We start from the raw sequence: 10125 nt of genomic DNA on the forward strand, positions 1-10125 counted from the left end.
ACCTTTTGAATCCTTGTTTTTCTCCAAAGGTGCTGATAGTTTATTGGATGTGAGTTCTGAAGCTGACCAGCAAGATCTACTACTGTTGATGCAAGCAAAAATTGCTTCTTTGACACTGCACAATAAGGAGCTGCAGGACAAATTACAGGTGTCATTTTTTGTGCTGTTCTAGTGCTCTCTTAATCTGCTAGCAGAACAAAGATCTGCTTACCGTTTTAAAGAGGTGTACTGTGAAGATAATTTAATGAGGTTGTGGGTGGTAAGATCATGGAAACACTCTGCCCCAAAGGATTAAACCAGTGTTTTGATCTTCTCACTTTTCCCATAAATTACTGAATAACTTTGTTTATTATGATAACCACATTCTAAAAGATGTTGTTAACAGTTGTGTTAGCAGAATTTTAATTTGCATAGCTTTGATTATTAGCTTATGGAGATCAGCCCAGACTTTGAGAGGAGCTTGGCACTTACTGCTTTCTCTTGCTGTAGATGACTAAATGGGAGCAGCTGGGTTTTGAATTTTTCTAAAACTTCCTTCCATGGGGCTTTAATTGCTTGTCTCTGTAGGATGTGGCAAGATTTTCTTGATTATTCTAAAAAATATGGTTATTTTTATTGTGCAATCGTTTGGGTTTCTTTTTTGCACAGGAAAGAGCACCTAAAGAAGTGGATTCAACCACAGAATCTTATCATTCCACCCAAACAGAGCTTGAGCAAACAGCAGATAGACAAAATGAGTTCTCGGCTCAGGAGCTGAAGGCTACGTTAAATGCCACCCAAATTCAAGAAAAGTTGACAAGCCCCAGTGAAGTAAAAATGAAGTATCACCAGGAAGACTTAAAGGATGTGCAGAGGAAATCAGAGAGTTCTGAAGCCAAAAGAAAGCACGTAGAAGCTCAGGTCCAGTCTAGAGTCCCAGAAGCAGATAATTTAAATAGCACAGACATTTCAGAAAATGGTTCTGACCTTAATCTGAAGTTCCAAGAAACTCAAAACAGGTATGAGGAAGCTGTGAAAGAGGCTTTGAATGCACAAAGGCAAATGAAGCTGGGTCTTGTTTCCTCTGAAAGTGAGGAAACCAGTTCTGATCTGAGTAGGCTGAAGGTTACATATGGAGAAGTTGAAATGCTTAAGCAAGAATTGAAGAGAGCACTGGAGGAAAGTGAAAGACAAAAAGAGAAAGTGAGAGAGCTACAGAAAAAGTTTGAAGAAAGAGAGCAGAACGTGGCAAGCACATTGTCTGTGGAAGAATGTGAGGAAATGAAGAATTCTTATTGTTCAGTTATTGATAACATTAATCAAGAGAAAGCACTGTTGATTGAGAGGTACAAAGAAGGGCAAGAGGAAATTAAAAGGCTACAGGACAAGCTCACAAATCAGACACAGTTGGAATCTAGTGCTGAAGCTGGAGAAATGAAAGATGGGATGCACAGAATGATAGATGAGCTCAACAGACAACTCAGTGAATTGTCTCTCATGTACAAAGAAGCACAAACAGAGCTTGAAGACTATAGGAAGAGAAAAACTGTAGATGATATAGCTTTGGACTACGTTCCCAGAGATGAACATGAGAAACTGATGCAGGTAACAAATTCTTTGAAGTACAAAGCAGAGAATGAGTTATCAGAAATGAAATCCCTGTACACAAAGGTATTAGATGAAGCAGAAGAGCTAAAACACCTGTTAGACGCTCAGAAACAAAACTCTTTGCCAATTACTGAACATCATCAGGTGATGAATGCACTCAGAAATACTGTAAAGGAAATGGAGGAAGAAATAAATGAGCTTAAAGCACTGCTTACCAACAAGGAAAGTGAAGTAAGAAACTTACAGAAGGAATTACTGGAAGAAAAAGCTGCGATGAATGAAGCAATGGTACCCAAAGCTGCATATGAAAAGCTCCAGTCATCACTGGAGGGTGAAGTTAGTGTTTTGTCATCGAAACTGAAGAATGTAATCCAAGAGAAGGAAAATATGTCCTTAGATGCTATGCAACTGCGAAATGAAGTTTTGCACTTGAAAGAAGAGAAGGAAGGTATGCATACTCTCCTTGAAGCAAAGGAAAGGGAGGTGACTAGTCTTCACCAAAAGTACCATCAAGCTCAAGAAGATCTTCTTGAAATGAAAAAATGTTCTGAAAGCTCATCAAAACAAGAGGAGGATAAAGATAAAAAGGTTAGTGATTCACTACGGTGGAGGGGTATTAAATGAGTTCAGACTGTAAAACCGGGGTGCATGGGTGACCTAATAGATGACATTGTGTCAGGTGTCACAGAGTGGAGTAACTTTTGTATTTGTCCATCTAAAAATTCAGATATCAAAGTCAAAGAAGTTTTCGATATGTTTAGCTTTACAGTTGGTTTCCTTCCCCTGTGGAGAAGATATGCATGATCTTTCTTTCTATTTAGCTCTTTTAAGTTCTTCTTAGGTTGGGTTCAAACTATTTACACAACTGAAGTCAAAGAAGTGGGACTTACAGCAAGAAGAGATTTCATGAGAGACAAGAAAACAAATGGACAGAAAGGAGCAAAAAATTCACTACTCTAATTTTACTGTATCATCTCAACTTCAGCGTGACTTGACTGTTTTTCCTCAGCAGCTACCATATGTGCAAATTTCTTCAAAAAAATCCGTGTATGTTGCTAGCTGTGACTAGCTGGCCTATGTTTAGTATGTTTCTGTCTCATGTTTAGCAGCAGTACTTGTAAAGGTGGTAAATGCAGTCCTTATTTGCAAATATTGCTGGCTTTCAGAGCAAGGAATGCATTTGAATTGGTTAGCTAGGAGGGGTAATAGACAAGCATTGTAATCTTTTGTTTATATGGCATCTCTGTTTGTCTCAACTCTGTTTATTTACATCTTGGTTTTTCCCATTCCTTAAATTTAAGTCATGAATAACCCCAAGATGAGACCCACAAGAATACAATATGCCTTGCAGCTTTTCATAAAAGCCTGTTTTTTGCCTCCCTAGATCAGTGAAATGTCCAAGGAAGTTAGCAAATTAAAAGAAGCATTAAACAGCCTTTCTCAGCTTTCCTACTCGACCAGTGCCCCAAAAAGACAAAGCCAGCAGCTGGAGGCATTACAGCAACAAGTGAAGCAATTGCAAAACCAACTGACTGTAAGTGTGATAATTTGTAAACCCACCATTATTCCCAGTTCTCCAAAGATACGCATGCCATTCTTCACACTGCCTTATTTAAAATGGAGCACACTCAATGAGTACAAGGAAATGAATTTTCATCCAGAAATTCTGTAATTTCCCTGCTTCTCTGAAGCATCTAGGAATCTGCAAATCACAAATTGCTCTTTAGAAATAGTCTAACTAAAGGAAGCTGTTTTTCTCAGTGTATGTCCTCATATTAATAGTGGAGCAAAGTTCCTGTACTTGTAGTGGAATGCAGTGATCAGACCTGCTGCTGAGACCCTGATTTGTGAAAAATATAGCCAGTGTGATTTGGGTGCTTTCTCAAGAGCTTTCATCAGCTGAAGTATTTACTGTGAGGGTGGTGAGACACTGGAACAGGTTGCCTGGAGAATTTGTGGATGCCCCATCCCTGGAAGTGTTCAAGGCCAGGCTGGATGGGGCTTTGAGCAACCTGCTCTAGTGAGAGGTGTCCCTGCCCATGGCAGGGGGGTTGGAACTCGATGATCTTTAAGGTCCCTTCCAACTCTAACCATTCTATAATTCTGTTTCTGGGTTTTTTTAAAGCTAAAATAAGTGTCACTTTCTGGAAGAAACTAGTCACTGAAGGCAGGAAGTTTCAAATCAAACAAACCCATCTGTTTACACGAGCACAGTTTATTCTCTGAAATTCCGAACTGCTTAAAAATTTTTTTTTTTTTATTTGTTTGTGCATGAAAGATCCAGCCTTCTAGTCTGGGTTGAGTCATAATTACTATTTCCAAGACCTTGCCTGACCAAAGGAGCACTTTAATTCACTGCTGAGGCTGAAATGAAGGTACTGCCCACGGAGGACTTTGTTGAGGGCTCTGGAGTAACCCTGAAAGGAGAATTCCCAGCCTGACATGCTAAATGGCTTACCTGCTGTCTGCTTTCTGCCTTCCCCAGCAGACGGAAGGAAGAGCCAATATGCATATGGGCCAGAAAAATTCCCTTGTAGTGGGGAGAAATAAGTAGGAGACAGTTAAACACCGAATGCTATCAGAGTAAAGGCTGTTTCTTATCCCAGTCCACCAAGTCTGAGGTCAGAAGCAGAGTAAGTGCTCATTCCACATCTTGCAGCTCAGTGCTTCTGACAACTTAAGTCATCTCACCAGCTTTTTTACTGGGATAGGTAGAATTAAAGTGTTTCCATGGACTGTCCTTCCAATCACATTATGTTTGGGATGGCCAGTGACACAGTACGGTCTGAGCTGGTTTTCCATGCATGATTAAGCCTATGGCTTCCAATTCCCCAGAGCCCTCTAAATCTAGTTGGGGAGTTCTGAATTCAACAGTTCTGAATGCTCTGTCAATTTCTGCTTAACTGTTTTGTAGGAGACGAAGAAACAGCATCAGGAAATCGTCTCAGTTTACAGGATGCATCTTCTCTATGCCGTGCAGGTACGGTTGCGTATTGTCAGTCACAAAGTGTTGGTATTTTAATGGAAGATGTTTATTCTGCAGATCTATTAAGAAGTTCTCATGTTTTATCTAAGACATCCTACCCCAAAGGTACAACTTTTTAAGCAGAAATTTAACACTGCTTCCCTTTGGGAAATTGATCTAATTGCTATAACTCAAAAATAGCACGTAAATTTTCTTAATGTACAGGCTGATGCTTGAATTCAATCATCTTTTCTTCTTTCTCCCCTTGTCTAGGGTCAAATGGATGAAGATGTTCAGAAAGTGCTTAAGCAAATTTTATCGATGTGTAAAAGCCAATCGCAGAAAAAGTAAAGAAAAAAGCCAAGGAAAACTCCCATTTTTATTAATCCCGTTATGGGTGTTTATTTAGATTTGCCTTAACGTAAGATTTAAAATTGGCAATTTGCTGCTTTTGTGTTATTGTGCTGTTTGTGAGGTGGATTTGTTTGTCTCTCCCACTTCCCACGTGCATTTGCGTGTGCAGTAAACGAACACACGCCCGCTTTTCCTATCCCAAATGCAAGTATGTTCTTCAGACTTTTAACTTAGGCCACTCCATGTCATGTTTACCCTGAAAGTACTTTCTAGCTTCCTCCAATAGAGGGAGGTTAATTTAAAGGAAAGCACTCGTGTTGCCTGAGTAAAGGTAAAATTCTCCATAAGGTCTTCTGTACTGTTTATAAGCTGCATCTTTTTATTGGGGATTAACTTTGCTGCTTGATGTTGTAGCACTCAAGAGTCTTGACGTTTTGCCACGTGCAGTCTTTGGCAGAGCAGAAGTGAGCCTTGCAGCAGTGAGCAGAAATAGATATTTATGCTAAGCCAGACCATCAAACAGCTACACTTCTTAGTATAATATTATTTAAGATTAACACACCGTAAGGTAGCTGTGCCAGCCCATCCAATGCACTGAGTACACGAAAATCATACCATCCTTCATAGTTTCCTTGAACTCCCTGGTAGCGGAATGAAACTATTTCAAAAAGTAAAATCTTTTTAAGTTCTGTACAAAGCAGTACAGAACCATCTGTATAAACAACCCTTTACCATAGGTTTAGCTATCTATGCAAGTGTTGGCCATGAAGCTCAGGAACAAAACCAGAACATATACTTTAGACAAGGGATTCTAGTGAACACGGGATGTTTACAGTGAATGTCAATGCCTCATACTTCCTAACCTCACTTTTGTAAAGATCTTCTCTTCAGTATATTTTTATTGGCCCTCTAATGAATTTTTTTGTAACTAAACCATTTTTTCTACATAATGTTTGCATTAAGCTTATTAACAAATATTTTTAGGTAATCGTGTTTTAGAGAGTTGCTTTTTATACCCCCAGGTATTCAGTAGTAGTGAAGCATAGTGAAGTGTTTCCTGTTTGTAAAAGATCTGTACGGAATAATAGACCTGTCTGTCAGTGTCGTCCAGAGCAGTGAAGTGTAAAATGCAATTCAGCCTGCTGTTTCAAAAATGTAGAAATGATAGGCAGAGAAGAGCAAAAGGTGTCAAAAATTTCTACATGTTTTTTCTAGCAGCTACGGGGATCAGTAAAGCCTTTTATCAGCACTTTTAAAGTCAAATAAAAATGCCTGATGTGGTATAGCATGAAACTATGGGAAAATGTTTCTAAGCACACACTGCACTTGAGGGTACAACCATTCTAACTAGCCTGCAGCTTCACTATGGTATTTGTTTTATTCTAGTTAGGGGATATGTCTCTAATAGAGAAATCTTCCAGAGCTATATAATCTATGAAGTTTATATAGAGTCGTGATATGACAAGAGTCAGCAGTACCTCAGGCTGACTGGACTCCTAGTGCACTTACATCAGATAATTCCTAACCCTGGCAAAACTAAAATGGATTTTAAAAGCAAAAAGAAAAAAAAAAATCACACCTTTGCATCAGTTAGACCTTGGTGTTACTTTTCTTGGGTGGTTTAACTAATGCCTGCTAATTTTGATCAGTATTTTGCAGTTAGATGGTTTTGAAAATGCTCCAAAGAAATGTGAAAAGAATTTTGCTGCAGCACTTCAAAAATGAACAACAAGGTTTAAAGCATGCTAATGCTGCAAAGTACAAAACTTGATGAACCATTTTGTAGGTTGCCTGATGGATTTAGTCTTCTACTTTGTTTTGGTTTGTATATTTATTACAATTATCTTTGTGGAATATTGAAAATTATATACTACAGCATAGCAAGTTTCTTTATATGTAATTTACGAGAAGTTTCCTTATGCAGCAAATAAACTATTTCCAATTTTTTCATTTTTGTTCTTTTTGTGTCTTCATTTACTTTTTGTATTGAGGGAAATCTCACTACACTGTTTTAACACAGTGCAAATACATTCTACATCTCATGCTCGGTTAGCTGTCAGATGTACTGGGTTTTCCTCCCTGAAATTACAACTTGATTATTAACTTTCCTGATCTGTGAGGTAGAAGAGAATCCACTCCAAACCCCATACAACCAGTTTTGCAGATTATGGCTTCTTTCTGATGGGTAAGTTCAGAACCATTTCTCACACAGGCGTCCTGCTAGAGGCCATGCAGGCTCCCCATTCCCCGCTGGATATATTCCAAATAAGTTTAAAACTACCTCAGAGCAGTAGCACAGACTGGTAGGGTCCAACAGTTTTTCAAAACTGCGGCTCTCTATCACTTAGCCCTTCGCCCACTGAACTACAGTGAAATTATATATATATGTCTATGGATATATGGATGTGTATACTTCTCTTTAAACTCAGCAGTAGTCACACAGTCAGCCCCATTGCCTCTTATCGCTCCCTCTCCTCAGGTTTATTTGAGAAACTAGTTTTTTTAGTAACTTCTTGCCAATAATATTTTCCTCTCTGAAGGCGGAAGACACAAACGGCAGGAACAGCATCTCTTTTGGTTACATCCTGGGGGTCGAGTAGCTCTTCAGCCTCTCGTAGAGATTCTCCACGAGCTGCTCCATCCTGGCTTTCCTTCGAATAGGGCTGCTGGCAGGCTGGTGTGCAGAGCCTGCTCCTGGTGAGGTCACCTGGCAGTGACAGCAACAGACCAGCTGCCCGGCACCTCCCATCGGAATCGCCCTTTGTTTTCCTCCCGGGTGGCTGGATGCCAGCTCTCTTGCATTAACAGTTTGGGGTTTATTTTTAGGGGCAGACCTGTGGCAGTCCTGCATTTTGCCTTCAAAGCAGCTTGTCGCCACATTTTGAGTAGAAGTGCTTCCCAAGCATCACTCACTGCTCTGGTGGTTATTTGCTTCTGGCCTCCTGTGCGAGGAATGGGGACACAGCACTGGTCTTCTCCTGGGCAGCGTGTTTGGAGCTGATTTCTTTCCCCCTCCCCACTACGTGCACGAGTACTGGGGATGGACAATCCCCTGACCAGGCTCAGGGCTGCAGTTTGTGTGCAGTGGGGATGGTTCGGTCAGGCTGCTCAGCTGCAGCACAGCGGCTCTTCTCCATGCCCCCTCACACCGCCAGAGGACTGCCAGTGCGTTGAGGTTTGGGAGGAGAAAACTTTTTCAATCTGCACTAAGATCACAGCTTGTTTCCTTTTTTCCTCTCCTGCTGGAGACAGGAAGTGCAAGTCCCTGCAAGCAGGTGTTGCCCTCGTTATGTGGCATTTGGCTGCCACAGGCTCCTTCTTTCGCCAATCCAGGTGGGCATGAGAAGATGTTGGAGAGTGAAGTGATTCAGGAGATTTCATCAGCAGTCAGGCACGAACTTCATGGAGTGTGCCATGTCTCCCCTCAGCTTTCTTTTCTCCATGTGGGGCTGCAATTTAGTTTTAAAGCCCACTTCACACTGCATGAGTTCTCCCGAGACATGGCTGGCCAGGGGCAGGAGGTGGGTGTGGGTGGTGTAGGCTTTCATGGCTCTGAATGTTTCAGAGCTAAATAAATTACTATGGCTGCACGTACGTTGTGTTTAGACCATAAAAGCTGCTTTCTGGGGGGTTTTGGCAGTGTGGGGTACCAGCCTAGAGTGTGTGGGAGGGAGGAGAAGAAGCAAAGAAGCTGGAGGTCCGTGTGGGCCACAGGAGAAGAGCTGTCTGACGGGTGGAGCAGGGGTGTCCACATGAGCCTCTTGCAGGCCTGACCTGTCTCCAGGGTTGCCCTGGCTTCAGCTGGGGCAACGACAGGGTCCTGAGGCTTTCTCCAGGCTGGTGCCAGCCTGTGTCTGAGAAAAAGACACGAAAGGCTGATGGGACCTGCCCCTAAGCTCGGCAGGGACCCCTGTGCTGCAGGGAGCAGCCGCTCAAGCCACATGGTCAGGCCTCCCAGCGTGGGGCAGAAGCAGGTCCTGGGGCAGAAGCAGCCTCTTGTGGCTTCGGCTGCCTGTGGGGCCGGCTGCTGCACCATGGGTCATGGTGCTGCGTGTTGTATGAACCCATGGAAGAGCTCCTGGAGGAGCTGGGTGGTGTTGAGGTTCCGGAGCAGCAGCATCAGCAGAGGTGACGTACCCCAGCACGTGCTCCGCAGGCACAACCATAACCCAGCAACATGTTTTTTTTTTCAAACAAATAGGAAGGGGTGCAAGGCTTTTGGGGCAGACCCGTGGTTTAAATCCTCCATTCACTATGGCTTTGGTCTGCCACAGGGAGCACTAAAAGTGCTCCAAATTTAATGTCAAGCCACAGTTCAAGAGTTTGCCTGAGTACCTTGAAACCTTCTACAGCAACGCTGTCTAGTTCTGCAAAAGCAGGTCACTGAGGGTGCTGGTGGGTGCAAGCCAACTCAGCAAAACAAAAGTGAAGTTTCCAAATGCTGCTTTTCATCCCTGCCACCTCCTCCTCCTCCTTTATTTGTGTCTTTCACTGATGCTTTTGAAAATAAGAAATGGAGATACTAAGTACAGGCTAGAACCATACTTTATCTGGGGTTTATTTGTGTGTTCTTCCCAAGGCAGTACCAAATTAATTCTCCTCATGTTAACAGGCATTTCCGTAAGCCCTCTGTCTTAGAATTGTATACAGTGGTGAGCTGCAGCTGAAGCGAATTAAAATCTATGATTTTCTAAGTTTCTATTTATTTGAGGAAGCCTGAGATACAACTTTTGTAGCTAGAGAATACTCCTACCAGCAGACCCTGCTGCTGGCGAGCAAGCTGTGCGCTTTGCTTGTCACCTGCAAGTGTTGGGTTCCCCAGGTTACAGTAGCATGTGTGAAAAAATGGATTCTAGGAGAAATGATGGCCTCTGTGTCCTTGGACCTGGTGATGGCATCCTGGCGTGTTGTGTCACCAATGTAAGGGTCCTCTGATGGTCAGGTTTGCCCCTTTGCACAAGCAGTAAAGGTTCAAGCTTTTAATCCAGTGGAGGACAGTCCCCAGTCCCACCAGTGGCTTCAGGAGGGGCTGTTTTGTGACACAACTTACAGTTCCTGAGGCATTTTATGGCGACGCATCTGTCAGTGTTTGCAAACCTTTGGCTGCCCTGACAGATGAGTTTAACACGGGTATTTACACAATCACCAGGTTTCCAGTCTATTATTTTAAAAACCTGCTTGCACGCTGATCTGTCCAGATTCGCAGTGTTGGCCCTCCT

General features: G+C 42.4%; 1 protein-coding gene across 9 annotated transcripts in view; it reads left to right on the forward strand.

The window, feature by feature from the left end:
- RAI14 (retinoic acid induced 14) overlaps nt 1-6856 on the forward strand; it is an 85792-nt gene extending 78936 nt beyond the window's left edge. For all 9 annotated transcript variants that reach the window (XM_014953968.1, XM_014953970.1, XM_014953971.1 and 6 more), the window contains 5 exons: nt 30-148; nt 649-2175; nt 2972-3121; nt 4502-4567; nt 4826-6856. In XM_014953968.1, the coding sequence (XP_014809454.1) occupies nt 30-148; nt 649-2175; nt 2972-3121; nt 4502-4567; nt 4826-4903 (1940 nt within the window). In that variant the 3' untranslated portion in view covers nt 4904-6856. The remainder of the gene's footprint in view (nt 1-29; nt 149-648; nt 2176-2971; nt 3122-4501; nt 4568-4825) is intronic.
- The last annotated feature ends 3269 nt before the right edge of the window (nt 6857-10125 follow it).

The sequence above is a fragment of the Calidris pugnax genome, unplaced genomic scaffold (assembly GCF_001431845.1).
Source record: "Calidris pugnax isolate Ruff unplaced genomic scaffold, ASM143184v1 scaffold178, whole genome shotgun sequence".
Classification (NCBI taxonomy): domain Eukaryota; kingdom Metazoa; phylum Chordata; class Aves; order Charadriiformes; family Scolopacidae; genus Calidris; species Calidris pugnax.